General features: G+C 37.7%; 1 protein-coding gene across 7 annotated transcripts in view; it reads left to right on the plus strand.

Moving 5' to 3' along the window:
* Nucleotides 1–19,143, plus strand: part of EMSY (EMSY transcriptional repressor, BRCA2 interacting) — a 90,255-nt gene that overhangs the window by 61,783 nt on the left and 9,329 nt on the right. For 4 of the 7 annotated variants that reach the window (XM_049652516.1, XM_049652566.1, XM_049652540.1 and 1 more), the window contains 7 exons: nt 2,176–2,349; nt 4,158–4,356; nt 10,523–10,687; nt 12,394–12,549; nt 13,598–13,639; nt 16,090–16,241; nt 18,128–18,691. In XM_049652516.1, the coding sequence (XP_049508473.1) occupies nt 2,176–2,349; nt 4,158–4,356; nt 10,523–10,687; nt 12,394–12,549; nt 13,598–13,639; nt 16,090–16,241; nt 18,128–18,691 (1,452 nt within the window). The remainder of the gene's footprint in view (nt 1–2,175; nt 2,350–4,157; nt 4,357–10,522; nt 10,688–12,393; nt 12,550–13,597; nt 13,640–16,089; nt 16,242–18,127; nt 18,692–19,143) is intronic. The other 3 variants (XM_049652531.1, XM_049652556.1, XM_049652550.1) reach the window with 2 other exon arrangements.

The raw sequence follows: 19,143 nt of genomic DNA on the forward strand, positions 1-19,143 counted from the left end.
TGCTTATGACCATGATTTAGATGCTTAGCTTGGTCCAAATGGAAGATTCCACTGCCTTAACTACAGGGAGACCTCTGTTAGAGGACAATTTTACTCCTGCCTCTGGCCAGTAGACATGGGCCTCGGCTGGGCCAAGTGAGATATTTAGGATTAAGAAAATTAATTGAGAGGGTTTTACTTTCATTTTACCTCTTTGAGCTAGTTAAAAAAAAATAGCACATAACAGATTAATTTATAGTTCTGAAGGCAATTGTGCAGAGGTTTGGAGTTAGACAAACCTGGGCTTTGTCTCTTATATTGTAGTTTGACTTTTGGCAAATTTATTCAACTTCTCTCATCCTTAATTTCCTCATTGGTAAATTGGTGATTATGATCTTTACCAGTGAGTTTGTTCAGTAACTGGGAGCTGTTTTGAAAGTGCTTAGGACAGTGCCTGGCACATAGGATGTCACCAATAGTAATTGTTATTACTTGTGGTGCTTAACTATTTAGGCTTGGTAATGTCCCTACTTTGCTAGAAAAAAGAATGTTGTACTTCATTGCAGATCTCTGGTAGTTTCCTAGGCATCACAGTCTTTAAAATGTTGGCATTAGATAGTTCCATCATGTTGGAAAACATAGATTGTTCCTAGTGTGAGTTCACATGGTAAGCCAGTAGTAAAGCCTGGATTAGAATTCAGATTTTCAGAACCCTTTTATAGTTTGTTTGGCAACTTCCTAGAATTTGATATATAAGATGGGATGCCATGTACTCTTAAGTCCTGTGGTCACAAACATTGAAGAGTTGTGTATGAATCCTAGCTGCCACATAATATCTAAGAGCAACATTTGACACAGGAAATGATAGTAAAACAAGCAGATCAGAGCATAAGACTACACATATGTATATGCTCCTCTACTCAACAGCTTGCTCACCTGGGCATGTCCACACACATACATCAGAAGAGATTTTTTTAAAAACAGCCTGCTAGTTGGTTTTGATAGGCTTTGAATGGGTCATTATAGTTGGACCAAGCCCATCAAGCTGTTTAATATATAGGCACAGCCACTTGAAAACTAGTGGCTGTTGGCAAATGAATTAGAGCTCCTCCCAAAGAAGCTGCTGTGAAGGGTGTGTGCATATTAAAATAAGTAATAATATGATTGACAGGCACTTTATATTTTCCTTAGATTATTATAGCAGATAGTTAAACTTGTGATTTTTATAATCATATTTAGTTCTAAATTGAGTGATTACCTTTGGCCAGCTCACCTGGGTGCTTTGTTTTTATGGCTACTAAGTTGGATGGCCACACATTTAGATGATGATGACTGAAAGTTACAAACTAAAAAGGTGAACCTTTTTCCTTTCAGTTTTATGGATTTTAACTTGTAAAATTTTAATAATTTAGTAAAATCACTGTCTTTGAATTTAATTTAAGAAAGCTCAAGTATTGATTCTATAAATGACCAGAAGATGGTACTTAAGAATAAAGCAGACAAAAGTACAAAAAATGGTGAAAAGTTAATGGGCTTAAACTACCTAGTTAATAGACTAAAGTGATATTAGTAATATGCTAATAGTAAAATGTGGGAAATGCACTGTTGCTGTTTTTTTTAATTTTCCCATATAACCTCAGAAAGATTGTTAATATGTGCTAATTCCCTCTCTTGCCCATGCTTTTACACATGGACATTCTGCTATTTAGCCTTATGATTTTGTATTTGGGGAGCTTAGTTTATTTATATGTGTACGTTTAGCTACTGGTATAATGCACAGTAATTTTTTGTTACATGAGTGTTTATTTCGGGTAAATTAGAAAATGAAGATAATGTTGGGGTGAGGGAGACCTATAATCTCTATAATTATTCTTTTATAATTTCCTGACTACTCTAATGTATGTATTCTATGAATGGAATGGTGTAGTAAGTATTCCCGTGTGAGATAATTTTTAAAATTCACTCATCAGGAAATGATTAATGCCTTCTTTGGACAGAAAATTGGGCAGAGGACTTCTAGGACCATCTCAACTAAGTCTAGGATTTGTGATCACCTGGAAACATTGTACTTTGCTGTTTAATTTACATTCCTGTTCCTATCATCCTGGTAAAACCTCTCTGCGATTTTTCAGTAAAAGGACAGTTTTTATCATTGAAATACATAGAAATCTCATATATTCACTGACTTTAATTTAGGGAGAAAAGACTATTCAGACGGTACCAACAGGAGCAAAGCCAGCTATTATCACTGCTACGAGACCCATCACCAAAATGATTGTAACTCAGCCAAAAGGAATAGGTTCCACAGTTCAACCAGCAGCTAAAATCATCCCGACAAAAATTGTTTATGGGCAGCAAGGGAAAACACAGGTATGCTGTAAGATATGATGAATTTTCTTGGCTCTGGTATATTTCAAACTTCTAAAATTCCGTGTTAGAAATTTGAATGAAAAGATCAGTAATCTTTAAAAAAATAAGATTGTTAAAAGTTATGACCAAATGTGTGTAATTGTCTGTTTTCAAAATGTGTGTTTTTCTCTTCAGTACTTTTTGGGGGGTGGTGGGTATCTAAATATTTGTGCCATGTCATAAGCAAAGATTGGAGAAAAAAACTCCCTTAGAATAAAATTTGCTGAAGGTATTGTTATTTGAGAAGTAGGTGTTTGAGAGAGAGTGGTAGTTGTTTGGAATCTCTCAAAGAGAAGTATTTTTTATAAGTTAATATGGCCTTTGAAAGCACTTTATTTACTTATAAAATTTATTTTACTTGAAACCTAAATAATGAAGAAGCTAGAGAACTGCTCAATTGTCAAGCAATAGAAGATAAGGGAATTTTTCTGGAAATTTGCCTAGAAAATTGAGGCTCAGGATTTAATCTTACATTGCCAGGGTACTATTTATTTTGTGAGAATATCAAAGGAAGTAATGTCAGCTTTGGTTGAGAAATGGTATCCTAGAATTTTTGTAAAAGGTATTAATTTGCTTTTAGAATGCATTCCCTCAGAATCATAGTCAAATAGTTTGCATATCTAAACAAATAAGTTTTGTGATTAGAAATAAGTCCAAATTGCCTTTAAGTTTCAACTGTAACAATTTTCATTTGCTCCATCATCTAAGTCATAGTATAATCCATGTTTTCATTCTTGAATTCTTGAATGAGTGACTTAATAAGAGTCTGGAAAGGTTTAGAATCTTACATATGGAGAATAAAAATAATTGTGGTGAGTTAACATTTTCATTCCAGACACCCAATTGAAGTCAACTCCTAGAGTTCAAATTTTGAAGTAGAATAGTTCAGTTTGAAATTTTTCTCCCATTTTATTTGTTTTAGTGTCTGTGGTTTTGACCTTTGCCAGGAGTTGATCTGTTGTACCGTATTGCTTCTAATGATAGTTGTGTAAGTCAGTGTTTCTCCTGAGATTTCTTCAAAGATGACTTATGTCCCAACCATATTTACTTTGCACAGGTGTCTCAATTAGGAATTTCATTTGGTTGCTAATGAAAAGAAACCTGAAGAATGGTGGTTTAAACAAACTAGGGTTTTGTTTTTATTATGTTAATAAATATTCAGGGGGTGCCTGGGTGGCTCACTTGGTTAAGTTCCCGACTTCTGCTCAGGTCACGATTTTATGGTTCATGGGTTCGAGCCCCACATCGGGCTGTCTGCTGTCAGTACAGAGCCCAAATGATTGGGCTTCGGATCCTCTGTCCCCCTCTCTCTCTGCCCCTGCCCTGCTCGTGCGCTGTCTGTCTGCCTCTCACTCTTTCTCTCAAAAAAATAAAATAAATGTTCAGAAGGAAGAAATTCTGGACTGTTATTGTGCCATTGGGAATCTAGGCATCTGAAATCCATGGTGGGTGGCTGGCTGTCATTCTAGTGTATAGCCAACAGACTGTAAATGACTTCTGAAGTCATTATAGACAAGAAAAAACAGGGACAGAGCCTCTTGTCAGAATTATGGCTGTTGCATTCTGGCATGTACCATTTAAAATGTTGTATGTGGCTTGACTGTAATTTGTTCATAGATGGAATTAGTCTTTGATAAACAATGCTGTGCCCAAAGCATAATTAATGTACAGAATGCTGTTTCCCATGTCGGGAAAATATTAGTTCATGACTAGAAGTTTTAAATAGTGCTCTAAAATTTAAACTGGGTATATTTCTCCTTTTCTTCTAGGTTCTTATTAAACCCAAACCAGTGACATTTCAAGCCACAGTTGTTAGTGAACAAACAAGGCAGCTGGTCACAGAAACATTACAGCAAGCATCTAGGGTAGCAGAAGCTGGTAATTCATCTATTCAAGAGGGAAAGGAAGACCCACAGAGTTATACAGATAGTAGTTCCTCTTCTACAGAGTCCTCCCAAAGTTCCCAAGGTAAGATCCATTTTACTCCTGACTTATCGTAATTATTACCGACATAGTACCCTAGTTCCGAAATAGTTGCATATAGGGATTTCAAACAAACGTGTGCTTTGACTTGTGGAGTCTTTTGATTTACTTTCTTTTGTTTGATACGTAATCAGTGAGCTGAAGTTTTGTTTTTGGTAAGGCTTACTGTTATGTTCATGATGGCATGGCATGATGTTCATCCAAAGTTACCAAATAATTGGTAAACTTTAGATGATGATTTTGACAGGTAGGTATTATCAAACTGGCTAGTGCTGTGATTCTTTTTGTTTCCTTCTGGGTAAGAAGAAGTATGCAGGAAAGTAAATGTATCTTTTGAATGGTTATTGTTGAACCTTGAGAAAGAATCAGAGTGGCCAGAGGTGGGCCATGAGTGGGCTATAAATAGAGTGACCATACATTGCCGTTTGCATAGCACAAGTCCTCGTTTATATCTGTTCTAGCCTAATTATTAATAGCATGCCTTTCCACTCTCACAGGTTTCCTAATTTAGATGATACTGTATGGTTGTCCTAATTATAAGAAAGGAGCTATGAAGCCAGACTCCAGAGTAGGGAAGCTCTTTATCCTCAGTGCTATCTTAGTTATGTTGTTCATCTAGGAAGTCTCTTGAAATAAATTTTTAATCATAAGCTTTGAGACCTGCAAATCTCATACTCATGTCTATCAGTTACCTTAACTGCCCTTATTGTCAGGTGGTGGGTGTATTTATGCCTATGCTTGCTTGTATGCTCGGATGCATCTAATAAGCAAAGCTGTTTATCTTCCCCTGGTCATCGCTCTCTCACTCCATTCCCTCTCCTCACTTCCCCATTATTCTCTCAGGAGTGCTTTCTAGGTATCTTCATTTTTCTACTGCAGATTCTTCATATTATACACTTTTATTATTTTAATTCTTTAAAGGAGTCTTCCCAGATTAGTGGGAAATTCAGATTGCTTACATGGTTCATATTGCTGATTATTCCCTTAATCCATTACTTCAATTATTTGACAGTTACTTATTAGTCTATACTACATACTAAGCATTGTGCTAGGCCCTGTAAACATTGAGTAAAATATAGTTCTTGTTAAAATCTAGAGTAGGGGATTAAAAAATACACGTGCATAACTTCAGTAGTAGTTTAATAAGTTTATTAGTAACAAACAAAAATGCCGAAGGCTAAAAATTCACATTCCAGTGAGAAAAGGATAAGAAAGCTTCACAAAAGAGATAGCATTTGAAATGGTCTTTGAAAACTCATCAATTAAAAATAAATAAAAACGTTGATTTTAACAAACTATATGGCACTCATTTTACAAAGTAGATAGTTTTCTTCAGCATGTTATCAATGATAGTAATATTTTCTGAATCAATTTACTGAGATTTAGTTTATCGTTCTATATGATTATAAATTAGTCTCTGTACTAGTCACCATGGAGTGATGCTTATTATCTATTTCATTCTATCTTTATTTCTTAATGATTTGATATTTACAGATTCCATTCTTACTTCAACACATCAGCTGCATTTCCCTCTTTTATTTTTAAGCCTCTGGTTCCTTGAATAATACTAGCCATTTTTTCCCTTGAGAAATATTTTTATAGAGAGCAGGTAAAATATTTAGCTCATGAGTTGGTGCTAAGAGGGGAACATGAACAGTAGATGTTTTTATATCCATAATCTAGGGTTCTCCTTTGAATTTGCTAGTCTTTATCTGAGGGAGCTATGAGCCAATCATTACTTCCCAAACATGCCATTTCATTAGGCAGTCTTCAGTTTTCATTCTAAGAATGGGACAAAAGTTTGGCTATTTTTGGAAGTAATTCCATCTAAGGTTTTCTGCTGTTCAGTCTGTTATTATACATGGTTTCATGTATTTTTATTTGTTCTGTATCATCACATATTTTTTCTTTTAAAAATATTCTGTAATATGGAAAAATTTCAGTTCAGAATAGGTATATCTAATATAGTTGACTATAAAGCCAGTTATTATAATCTACATTCCTCCCCCCTCCCCACCCCCCTGCTACTGTCTTTAGTGCATTCTCACAAAGACCAGGAGCTGGGAATATATATGCTATGGTTTAAAGTGAAAGAAAGGGATAAAGATTTTGGTCAGTCTAAGATCATGCTGGTTTTCAAACTATACGAGGATCAAACCTAATGGAAATGTAAGCACTACATAGCAGTTCATTTTTCCTTTATATTGCTTTTGTGTTTTTTGCCCCTCCCCTGCTTTGGTAACTTTTTCTTTTAATGTAATTTCAGACTTACAAAAATGTTGTAAGAAGAGTTAAAAAGAACTGTGATTTTTTTTTTTTTTTAAGATTTTTTTTTTAATGTTTATTTTTGAGAGAGAGAGCACGCAAGCAGGGGAGGGTCAGAAAGAGGACAGAGGATGCAAAATGGGCTCTGCACTGACACTAGGGAGCCTCATGTGGGGCTTGAACTCACGAACCGTGAGATCATGACCTGAGCCGAAGTCGGAGGCTCAACCGACTGAGCCACCCAGGCGCCCCAAGGTGCCCCAAGATTTTGTTTTAAAGTAATCTCTACACCTGACGTGGGGCTTGAACTCATGACCCCAAGATCGTGCCCCCCAGATTTTAAAGAAAGAAAGAAAAATTTAAAGATTATTTATATTTTGTTTATTTCCAGAAGGTTTTAAGGTGGATTGGGTAGAATACAAGATTATATGAAGTAAAATGAAAGAGAACAAGGAGAGAAAACCAAGAGTAGGGATTTAAGATGGATTTAAGGTATGAGGTAAATACGGAAATGCATCCTGTATACTATATAAAAGACATCACTTTAAAAAATGCATAAGACATCACTTTAAGGAGGTCACAAATTTGTTTCTAGGGTGATTTTTCCAGAAGCTTTATGATCTCAGTAGATTACGGTGAGGGTGGGGAATAAATCCAGGTTAGGCAAAACATACTTACTACAGAACTTTTCAGAGCCGTTATGTGCTAATATATATTGTGAAAAATGAAGAGTGGTGTATATAATGTAAAACACTCCCCAACTTTTTTGACCATAGAACCTTTTGCAGAACATCTTGAGGAACTAATGTTCTCTGAAACATTTTGAGTGATGCTGTCTAGGCAGTTACGTACTGTGAAGGCCTTGGGTTTTAGGACAGTACTTCAGAGGGAAGGTATATATTATATCATAGAAGGGACATAGACATCTTAGGTTTAGTTTAGAAGGGATGATTTAGATGCGTAAGGCATCTGGGAATCATTTTATATGAGGAATGGTCAGCGGAAACAGGACATTTCTCATGGAGAAGAGAAGATGAGGATTGGGTTGGGGACATGGGGGTTGTCAGTTTTCCTGAGAACTGTGACGTGGAAGAGGGAAAAGAATTGATCTTTGTGGATACGTGGACAGAAACTAGAACCACTGGGTAGACAGGAAGACCTGTTTTCCATTTCATATAAGAAAATTTTCTCATTGTCATAACTGCAGAAATGGAAGGAAACTATATTAGAAAGTAGTGAGTTCTCTGGTGTGGCAGTTTCTTTTTTTTAATGTTTTTATTTATTTTTGAGACAGAGAGAAACAGAGCATGAGCAGGGAAGGGGCAGAAAGAGAGGGAGACACAGAATCCGAAGCAGGCTCCAGGCTCTGAGCTGTCAGCACAGAGCCCAATGCGGGGCTCGAACTCACAGAGTGTGAGATCATGACCTGAGCTGAAGTCGGACGCTCAACAGACTGAGCCACCCAGGTGCCCCTGGTGTGGCAATTTCTTGATTGGTGGGGGATATGTGAAGATTTTAGTATAGGATTGGTGATAGCATTAAGTGAACTGTTAGATCCCTGCTAGCTGAGAGGTCTTACTATTCTATGAAAGTGTGTTATAGGCCTTTTATGGTAAAGTCACAGGAGGCATTCTTCCACAGAGATGCCTGATCTGCCTCTGCATATAACAGTACAGTGTGTATTTCTGGTACCTAACAGGCAGTAGATGTCCAGGAAATATTTGTTAAATGACCCATGGGGAAAGACATGTGAGGGTTAGCGGGCCACCATCCTCATAATCGAATGGTACTGTGAGATCAGGCTCTTGGTGTCTCGGTTATTGCACCCTGACCTCAGCATCAGACTCAATAGGCAGTAGATTTATCTAGTCTAAGAAGAAGCCAAGAGTAGAGAGGAAAATCACTCAAGGAATGGTTTTCACATCTAGGTTCACACACTCATTCTTTGTCTCAGCTGTTGAAGTTGCCTCAGTGATACTGTGTGATGATTGGCTCTTCTCTGGGTGTGGGCAGAAAGAGTGAACCATCTCCCCAGTCCCTCCCCACAGGATAATGTTATGTGCGTTGATATCTCTGACAGGTGCTCCCATGTGGAAATTTGTTTTCCTTTCTCAGTCTATTTCTACCTTATCTCTCTACAGATGCAATCCTTGCTTTCTCTTGGATTTTCAGTGAATGTTACAGTATTGGGTTGCAGTCATTCTGTGCCTGTAGGTTCTCTCACCTAGCCAAGGAATACTTACATTGCCATGAGAATTTCTTAAATTTGAGAACGTAGGTTTTATAAAAAGAATGATTCCCTAATAAAATTAGTTCTTTTAGGTGTAAGTTCTATTGTCTACTTAGAATGAGTAAAGAAAAATTGTTATGTGCATCACATGACATTTGGCATTATAGGATAGTGTCCTTCAGTCTTCTAGAATTTGGGGGGAGGGTATACCTCCCTGGTGTGGCATATATTCTACTCAGTGTTTGAGGGGCAGAGAATACAGTTTGTTAATGGTAATTAAAAATTCCAGTGCTATTGTATATTGATTTGTTTTCTTTGGGAAGGCTTTTTTCTTTTTAAGAGTCATTTTGCCTTCCCCAATCTGTTTGGACAACTTTGTGGTTTTCAAAAATATAAGGTTCAAAGAAGGTTGAACTTCTGTTGAATTTATTCTCGTTTATATGAATTTTTTTCATTCTTCTATGATGCTTTCACTGACTAATCCAATTCAAAGCAGTCTTTTTCTTTCTATATATTTGTCTTGTTTGCCCTAGTCATTTGATTTTTCCCAAGAATACAAAGCTATATGTATGTTTGTTTTAGGTCTCCTCCATTGTAATCTAAACTTGGCGGTGGGGATTGTGCCTCTATATCCTCCATAATTTTTGTCCTGTATGGTGTCCTGGACAAAGGAGTTTAGGAGCTTAATAATAGTCTAGTCCAACCTGATTATTCTGCAGATGGAAAACTCAATAATTTGTTGCTTCGTTTGATGCACATTTAGTATTTACTTGCCTACCTTTAGCATAAATATAATAAGCCTTGAATTAGGGCCTTAATTTATTTTCAAACTAACACAACATCTCAGAATCGAGAACTTTTAGGACACAGCAACAATAACATTTCTATTGTCCTTCATAGTTTATGAAGCTCTTTTACATATATTATTTCATTATATCCTCAGAAGTCCTGTGAGGTAGATAGGTAATTTTATCATTGCCAACTTAGAAATAATGACACTAAAACCCAAGGACTCAACTTGCGAATAATAGATAGAGCTGGGGCTGTAACCTAAGACTTTGAACTCTGATGTTATACGTGTGCTATTATATCATCCTGATTCTAGATCATCTATCCATTCTTGTTATTGGCGGACAGGATTTCTTTTCTGTAGTTCAGCCATCCAAAAATAAGTAATGTTGACTGGATGCTCAGGTTGTAATACAAAACACATTTTCAGATGCATTGGGGAAAATAAAGACTCCTACAGCATTTTGTTCTTACTATACACAAACATACATCTACTTAGACAAATGCACGCCTATTTATTATAGCAGTTATCACATTGAATTGTAATTTGTCTTTTTACATGTCTGTCTCCCCAACCAGATTGTGTGCTTCTTGAGCATCCTCTGAGTACTCTGTAAGCTCCTTTATATCCTCAATGCCAAATATAGACTCCTACATATAGGTGCCCAGTTTGTTGAATCAGTGAATGAATGGATGAGTAAGTGAATACAGACATGAAAGATATGCCCTGTGGGGGCTTACAGTCTTCTTGGGGAGATAAAGCATGAAGTTTACAATAAATACAAAGATTAAAAAAAAAAAAAAAATTGTTTTTTTTAAGAGAAACTTTGTTTATAGGGTTTTTTTTTTTTAACTAATATAAAACAGATTCCCAGCCTGTAGTTCATGTAATTGCTTCCCGGCGTCAGGATTGGTCAGAACATGAGATTGCAATGGAGACTAGCCCCACCATAATTTATCAGGATGTATCCAGTGAATCACAATCAGCTACTTCAACAATCAAAGCTCTATTAGAACTCCAACAGACAACAGGTATGAATTCACATGCTCAATTGAATGAAGCATGTTTTCTCTAGAGATGGGTTGTGCTAAAATACTACCACTGTTATATTTTCTTTGTTATTATTTGAGCACATTTCCCCCCTCTGGACTGGTCTATAATCATTGCTGCAGTCTGTTTACTTGTCAGTTCAATAAGATGTGCACAGGAGTACTAAAGGATAGACTAGTTAGGGAGGAAAAAAAATGGCAGAGCCCTTTCTTTTCTGTCTCCTGCTTGAAATGGGCAATCCTGTTGCCTCTTTCACCAGAAGGGAGTAGTTTCTATCATTTCTAAGCACAAGGATAGATGTGGCATAGATGTCAGTTCCATTTGAGAAGAGTAGGAGGCAGATTGAAGGGCCCCTGCCATCCTCCTTGATATTGGTGGGGCAATTTTGTGGTCATAAAACACCATTGATGGCCCTTGCTAGCATTCTAATTGGTTTTATCTTTATATTTTCATTGTATCATTTAACCACTTGAGCTTCCATGCAAAGCTGCCCTCATTTAACAAGATCCCACTAGTATTTCTAGTTACTAAATATCTTCAATAAACTAGGCAAAACCCATGTTAGTTATTACTGACTTTTCTATTACAATCAGTCAAAGATTGTTAGAGTATTTAAGGGACCTTAGCAATGATCTCATCCAAGCCTTTCATTTTATGCATAAGTAAACTGAGATCCAGAGAAGTTACCCAATTGGTTAGTGGCAGAGTTAGACTCCATGTCTTTTGATTCCTAATTCAGTGTCCTCTCTACTTGTGGGGTGACTGTGGTATTATTTTGGTTTGGTTTTGCTTTCTTTGTTTAAATGATTATCTTGATTTTGTCACTTTATATGCTTCGTGGGAATAATCTGAATGATCACTCAGTGGACTTAATTACTGGTAACTAACTATTTGTTGTAACATCCACCTTACACTAGCCAAAGAATATGAGCACTTAGTATCTTTGGTTAATCTTTCTATTGGTGTTACTTTTGGCCTTAGGCCTTTCCTTAGTTTCTTGTTTTTGACATACTCAGCCATTTCCATTAATGTCTCACAGAGGGTGAAAACCGAGTAAGTAGATTTTATAGAAAAAATGACAAGATAGAAAGTAAATTTATCCATGGAACCCATTCTTGATCCCAGACCACTCCATAAAACATTTTTGTAGGAACAGAGAGGTCATTTTTTCCTAACACTGAAGATTTTTGTTCTTTAACAGTCATTGAATACTTGGTAACATTTCTTTGGGGATTATCTTAAATTTTTAATAGATCAAATTAAACTAGTCATTGTATTGTCTGTTCTGGGTAGGTATGATCTAGAGCAAATCATGCTGTATACTGCCTATTCACCCTTTGTTTTCAGGTTGGTAAACTCCAGAATACCAGGAACTACCTTGAAGAAGGGTAAAGGAAATGTTCTAAAAGGAGTGTGTACAAGGGAAACCGATTTTTTAGCCTAGTCATAATGGGGGATTTTAGTCTGATTGCATATGTCCTTCTTGCTAGGCTGCTGGTAATGGTTGCATAAGTTGTGCCCATACAACCATATAGAGCAGTCTGCTTTTTTCATTTCAATTCACTGTCTCCTTAGTCACCGCCAGTCGTGGCACCCCAGAGGTCTGGCTCGTTATTCCCATGGACAACTCTGGTTTTGATACTTGTTTGTAACAAAAGTTAACTTTTCCCCTGCCTTTTCTATGCAGTAAAGGAAAAATTGGAATCTAAACCAAGACAACCCACTATTGACTTGAGTCAGATGGCAGTGCCTATTCAGATGACCCAGGAAAAGAGACATTCTCCTGAGAGTCCATCCATTGCTGTGGTAGAGTCAGAACTAGTTGCTGAATACATCACTACTGGTAGGTGTCCTCTTAAAAAGTAGTATTAAGGTAGGAGAGCTACCTTTCTGGATTTGATGGGATGGTTGTTTGGGGGAGAATATAGTTTTTATATTTCTAGATCTTTTTCCAGTTTGCTCTGAAAGCAAATTTTCATTGTCCTTGGGACTTAACCCTGTCTTTAATGACTAGGGAAGAAAACCAATCAGTTGTTACAAACTGGCAGCTAATAAAAAATTGCAAGTTGGCCATAAATAACGTCTGTGAATATAGGGTGACAGTTGTAGAGAGAGGATAAAATCCCTTTTACAGAAGAATAAATATTTTGATGCATCTAAATTTTTTAGTTTTGGTGGAGGGGAGAGGGGAGGGGAGATGGGTCAAGGAAGAAAGGAGGTATAAAATCCAATACCTTTTTTGATGTAAAGAAAAAAAATGTGGGAAACTTTAAGTCCCTGTAAATACTTAGGAGTTCTGGTGGAAGGCAAATTAGGCATTTGTTTCAAATGTGGTCTGGCAGCAAAACACTAATGAGAGTTTTGGATGGCATAGATAGAAAAGTGGAACAGGAAGGATAATAGATTCTTTCTCTCGTGTTCTGGCAAGACCACACCTGGAATACTGCCTTCTGTTTTGGACACTTCGTTACCTTGAGATTTGAAATAGTTCAGAGAATAGTAATGTGAATAATTAGGGGTTAGGAGAAATGACTTACAAGGCAATATATAAAGAATGCCTGTCTTGAGTTTTCTTAAGCAGTAATTAAAAGAGAACATAAAGTTACAGATACTTAAAGGATGTAAATACCAAAGCAGAAGAGGGACTGTATGGTATCATTTTTGGAGATATTTTTAAGACTAACGGGTTAAAATTGCCAAAAGGGAAAATCCAGTTAAAGACTGTGGAAAGCCATCTAGCATCTTTCTTCAGAGATATTTAGCAAAAAGCTAAATAAAGCAGAGGGCAGTATGTTGGGGAAATCAGTATTAACTTCTGGGGATAGACTAGATTATCAGTTGGTAAATAGAAGAAAAGACCTATGATTTCTTCCCTTACTTATCCTTTTCAGAACGCACTGATGAGGGGACAGAGGTTGCTTTTCCCCTTCTAGGTAAGTGGTGTGCATCCATTTGTAGCATAACTGAAGGTAAAATATTGTTGTTTTGGGGGGAACCAGTTAAATGGATGCGCTCTACTCTGATCTGGTAGAGGAAAGGTAAGCTCCGCTCAGTGAAAAGGAGACTTTCCTTTTGCAGGAGAGTGGGATCCTTTCTCAGAAGTGAGCAGTTTGACATTGGAAAAAATAAAAGTTGTTTACAGAAATAAATGACTGTTTTATCCTGTTCTTATGGCCCAGTTAAGGTCAATTCAGCTGTTTTCTGAATGTTCACTCTGTGACCTCCTTCCATGATCTTCTCCCCATCATATCCTCAGCCACATTAAGCATTTTCTTTGACTTCGAACCCAGCTCCCTAGCCCTGACCTCTTGTATTATCCGGGAGTGGGTATTAGTCTTCTCTGACGTTTCTGCATGCTGGGGAATTACTGTGAAGAGATTTGTAGTATCTTGAGTGAGGATTATTTTTAAATGATTTTAGTTGATCGTCTGTTAAATCCATTTCATTTCTTAATAAGATTCTAATGTCATAATTATGAAGATGGGTATGGACAGCAGAAATGTTCCATATAATCTGATAATTTCATGAGAAATTATCTTTATTTATTATTCTTTCAAGTGTCATTCATTTCTGATGATGCTTCCATCAGTAAAAAACTTTATGAATTTGCTTGTTCAATTTTAATATTATGTGATTTGTTTTTCTCCTACTCAGTCACATGATAAATGATTTCAGCAGTAGTTGTTTTAATGTCAACACTGACACCCTTTTTTTCCGTTTGGTTGAGCACATACAGAAGATTTGGTTAACTCATATAATTTAAAATGTACATATAAAGCATACTGTGAAACGCAGTAAGATACTGCATTACATTTTTACCGGTGATGCTGCCTGGAATCTCTTATATCACATGTAGGCGTGTGTATAAGCAACAGTAGAAAAACTGTGTTTGAGAATATAGATAGAATGAGTTAAAAAATAAATAAAGCTTATTTATATTTCACTGGGTAGTTTTAGTTCTGTACTCATAAGACCTAAGTAGCACTTTGACATTGATTTCTGTAGTGATCATCTTACCCTTGGACATTCCACTATGATTTTTCTAAACCTGGAACCACTTGAATATGGAGCTACTTGAAATTGCAGATCAAGATATATGAGCACTGGAATCATGGGTTATTGAGAGGATTTTTATATTCTCAAAAACCTTAGCTAATTTTACAGATTTATTGTACTCTGTTCTTGTTTCAGAAAGTTTGTTTCCCAGTAACCATAAGCATTTCTAAAGCTCTGTAGACTAAGAGGTGGTGAATGTTTTACTGTTTAAAAAGTTGAAGTTGAGGCTGGTAAAAGATGATGGATTGGCACCAATGTCGATGTATCATTTTACATCTATCTATCAATATAAACATAAGTATATAGTTTACCCCACTTGCCCTATGTACCAGAGAAGGACCTTTGTACCTTTGTAAGAGAATAAGAAATGGGGTTGTTTTCCTTACTGAATTCTCACCCGTTTATGTCACATGAGCTAAATTGCAGAAGATGAAAGAAGAGCGATTTTTCTGTTCTTTTGTTAACTTTATATTGTGATAGTTAACAATTTAATACTTAATAATTTAATTAAATTTATATTTTAATACTTAACATTTTCAGCTTGTTACTTCATTTGATCCTCTTCTAGGTAGAAAAAATTTATTATCCCATTAAACAAAAGCAAAACCTCTGAGTTTTAGAGGTTAATGGAATTTTGTTTTGTTTTTTTAGAGGTTCATAGAATTTGAGTGACCTCTTCAAGTTCGCATAGCTGTTTGGTGGCAGAGTGGGACAGAATCCAGGTGTGACTCTTGGTCCGGTTCTTTCTGCAGTATCATTTTGACCTCTCATATCTTTAGGAACTGTAAGGCTGCAAGACAGTGTCTACTTCATGTAAAAGAACGAATGTTTCTGGGTTTTGTATTGCATTTGGAACTGGGACCAAGAAATTAAAATACCATCTTAGTAACTTAAGTATTATCTTAGTATCCTTAAAGATACTAGTCTGGGATTTGATTCCAGAAATTCATCATTGTTTTTGTTACCTTAATGGGGTGAAGCTTCTTGGAGAAAGTAAGTGCGGTTCACAGGAGGATGTAACTTTAAGGGGTTTGTTCCTCCTTTGTGATGACAGTTTTCAAAGTGCTTCCACATTTCTCATCTCATCCTTATAATAGCTCTGTTATTCCCATTTTACAGATGAGAACACAGAGTCTCAGAGAAGATAAGTGACTTTCTCAGAGTCACACAGCTCATAGATGGGCAGACTCTGGTCTTCTGCCTCCTAGTTCACAGTACCACACTTTCTCTCTGTGACGCAATCTCACAGACATTTGTTTAAAATGACTACTGGTTACAGATGCTGTGGTGATTTCTGGAGAAATATCATCACCTCCTCTATTTTCAGTCAGCCATCGCTCCCAGCCCCAACAGCCCTCCCAGCCCCAGCGGACCCTGCTCCAGCATGTGGCTCAGTCACAGACCGCAACACAGACTTCGGTGGTGGTGAAGTCCATCCCGGCATCTTCCCCTGGAGCGATCACCCACATTATGCAGCAGGTTGTATCTCTTCTTTCTCTCCCTACCTTCTGTAACTGCTCCTTTTTGAAATAAGGTTTAGTTTCATCTATTGTAAGAAAGGAAATAACTGAATTGAAGAAGAGTATTTGTGTCGTTCTTTCATCTGTGAGGACTGAGGAGAGGGAATGAATTGAGAGTCTCAACACTGGAAAGTAATTAAGAAACAATATTCTTGGATCTTCTGCAAACTTGGAACATTTCAAAAGGGTGGCACTTTCTAGATGAATCTGTGACTTCAAAAGTGGCCACTGTTTCTATATATTTATTGTTACAGAAGAATTTATCATGTAGGTGAGATTTTTGTAAATGAAATAGAAGTTGGCTTCTTTAGCTGTTTGTTGCTTGGGTTTTTGCTTTTATGATGAATTCTCATGGGGGAACATTACAAATAAGTAGGTATAAATATCTGACTTTTATTATATGTGACCAATTAAATAGGAGGAAGAGACCCAATGGGAAGGAGAAAGAGTTAATATAAAACAGAAAGTCTGGTACCAAGGGTAATGGGGATAAGCTAATTTTATGTCAGCTACTGTGCTTTGAGCTTTAAATACATTCATTTGTTTAAATCTCACTGTGATCCAGTAAGGTGGGTATATTATCCCTCTTACAAATGAGGAAACTCTGTTCACAGAAGTTAAGTAAAAATAAGTAACTTACTCTGGGTGGCAGAGCTAGGATTTAAACCCAAAGCATCCTGCCTCTATACAAAGTGATTATCATAGATACCAGATTTAAGCGTGACGTATCATTAGTTGTCACATAAATCACCATCAGTTTGACTGGTAGCAGTTGATCCTAATTGTAAGCAAATTAACCTGAAAGGCAATAAAGAAATTGTTGAATTAAAAACCTGTATGTGCAAGGTCGTTCTGAGATAAGGGAGGGTTTCAGTGGAACCTCAAAAAGTTTTAAAGTTTAGAATGAAGGAATAACGTGACGAGGAAGTGGGAAGGATGAGGTTGGGGTGGATTTTGTGTCACTGAGGGAAGCCAGGTGGCCAGAGGTTTAAGTGGGTACCAGATCTCAGCCTGGAGTCTAGCCCTCACCTGGCCAGTCCTGACATTGACCTTTTTCAAGGCACCCAGAGAGGTCAAACAGACTGGCCCTCACCATGTCGCTCAAGATCAATACCTCCTCCCCTCGCTGTTAAAACTGACACGGGAGAGTCTCCTTTTCCGCTGACAGGAGTGCTCTTGTCCCTCCCCGGTCTCCTTCCCTCCTGGCAGCCGAGCCTCTGGGAAACTGTTGCCTGCTGGGCCCGGAATATGACCAAAGGGGCGAGGAGGACTAGTACAGAGGGTGGTTCACACGGGTTTGGTGAAGCCCGATGAACCGTTTTCACTCTGACCGGAGAGGCCCTCTGTGGGGACCCGGACGGGCATGTCCCTCAGACAGCGACTCTGACTTACTGGACAGCATGGCCAAAGTGGGCTTCTCTGAACTTTGACTTTTCTCTGGACACCTCATACCTGGGTGGCTGTGTTCTTTCTTTGGGTGGCTCAGTATCGCTGATGACCAGGCTAGACAGCTGTGTCCTGAGTCAGGGAGCCTGTTCTTTTTCTGTGTTGGGCTGTGCTTGCAGGGTAACCTTATTCCTCTTACCTATAAATTCTGGGTCCACTTTTCTTATAGAAAAGAGTAGACCAGTTGTTGTAGTACTTAATTTCTAAGAGTTGAAATTACAAGATTCTCAATTTAAAGCCCCCTTTAGATTTAGAAAACTTGAGGTCTCATGGTCTTTTTAAGCTCTTTCTTCTGAAAATTTTTGAATGAATCTCATAACCAAGTCTTTTCCAGTTTGAGGAAAATGTAGCAATGTAGGTGCCTTTACTTTATTCTTACTTTGTGCCTTTTTTACTCAGGCATTAAGCAGTCACACTGCTTTTACCAAACACAGCGAGGAACTTGGAACTGAGGAGGGCGAGGTTGAAGAGATGGACACTTTAGACCCTCAGACAGGTCTGTTTTACCGATCTGCCCTGACTCAGTCACAGTCAGCTAAGCAGCAGAAACTTAGCCAGCCCCAGCTGGAACAGACTCAGCTGCAAGTGAAAACTCTGCAGTGCTTCCAGACTAAACAGAAGCAGACCATCCACCTGCAGGCAGACCAGCTCCAGCACAAACTCCCGCAAATGCCCCAGCTTTCCATCAGGCATCAGAAACTCACCCCTCTCCAGCAAGAACAAGCACAGCCCAAGCCAGATGTACAGCACACACAGCATCCCATGGTGGCCAAAGACAGGCAGCTTCCTACCTTAATGGCACAGCCCCCGCAAACTGTAGTACAGGTGCTTGCAGTGAAAACCACGCAGCAGCTCCCTAAACTGCAGCAGGCTCCGAACCAACCAAAAATCTACGTGCAACCCCAAACCCCCCAGAGCCAAATGCCGCTCCCAGCCTCATCAGAGAAACAGCCGGCAAGCCAGGTAACGGAATATTGGTAGCATGCAAAGTTAAGCTTCTCTGTTGATGGAAAAAATGAGAACATTACGATCCTATCGTGATTAGCAGTGCTTTCTCCTGGCAAGAGGAAACTCAAAAGCCTCATTTATGCTGGTATTACTTTACCCCATCAGAAGGTTGACATTAGGGAAGAAATGCACGCATTAATATAGGAAGGACAAATAAAGCGTAGCACTCAGAACTTGATTTTCTAGGCAGTTTTTAAATGAAATCACTTCAGCATTGATCAGCAGCACGTAGAAGCGAGATCCCTAAATTATTTGTATTTTTTAGGTACAAAATTTTTTTTCCTATGCTCGTAAACTCTTTTATCTGTGGTAGTAATGCTAAGTAAACTACACAGTCTTTTAAGGAGCTTCATTGAACATCTTCCTTTGCAGTTTACATCATCACTCTCTAGTTAATAAATTTATCT

Source organism: Panthera uncia, chromosome D1 (genome assembly GCF_023721935.1).
Source record: "Panthera uncia isolate 11264 chromosome D1, Puncia_PCG_1.0, whole genome shotgun sequence".
Classification (NCBI taxonomy): Eukaryota; Metazoa; Chordata; class Mammalia; order Carnivora; family Felidae; genus Panthera; species Panthera uncia.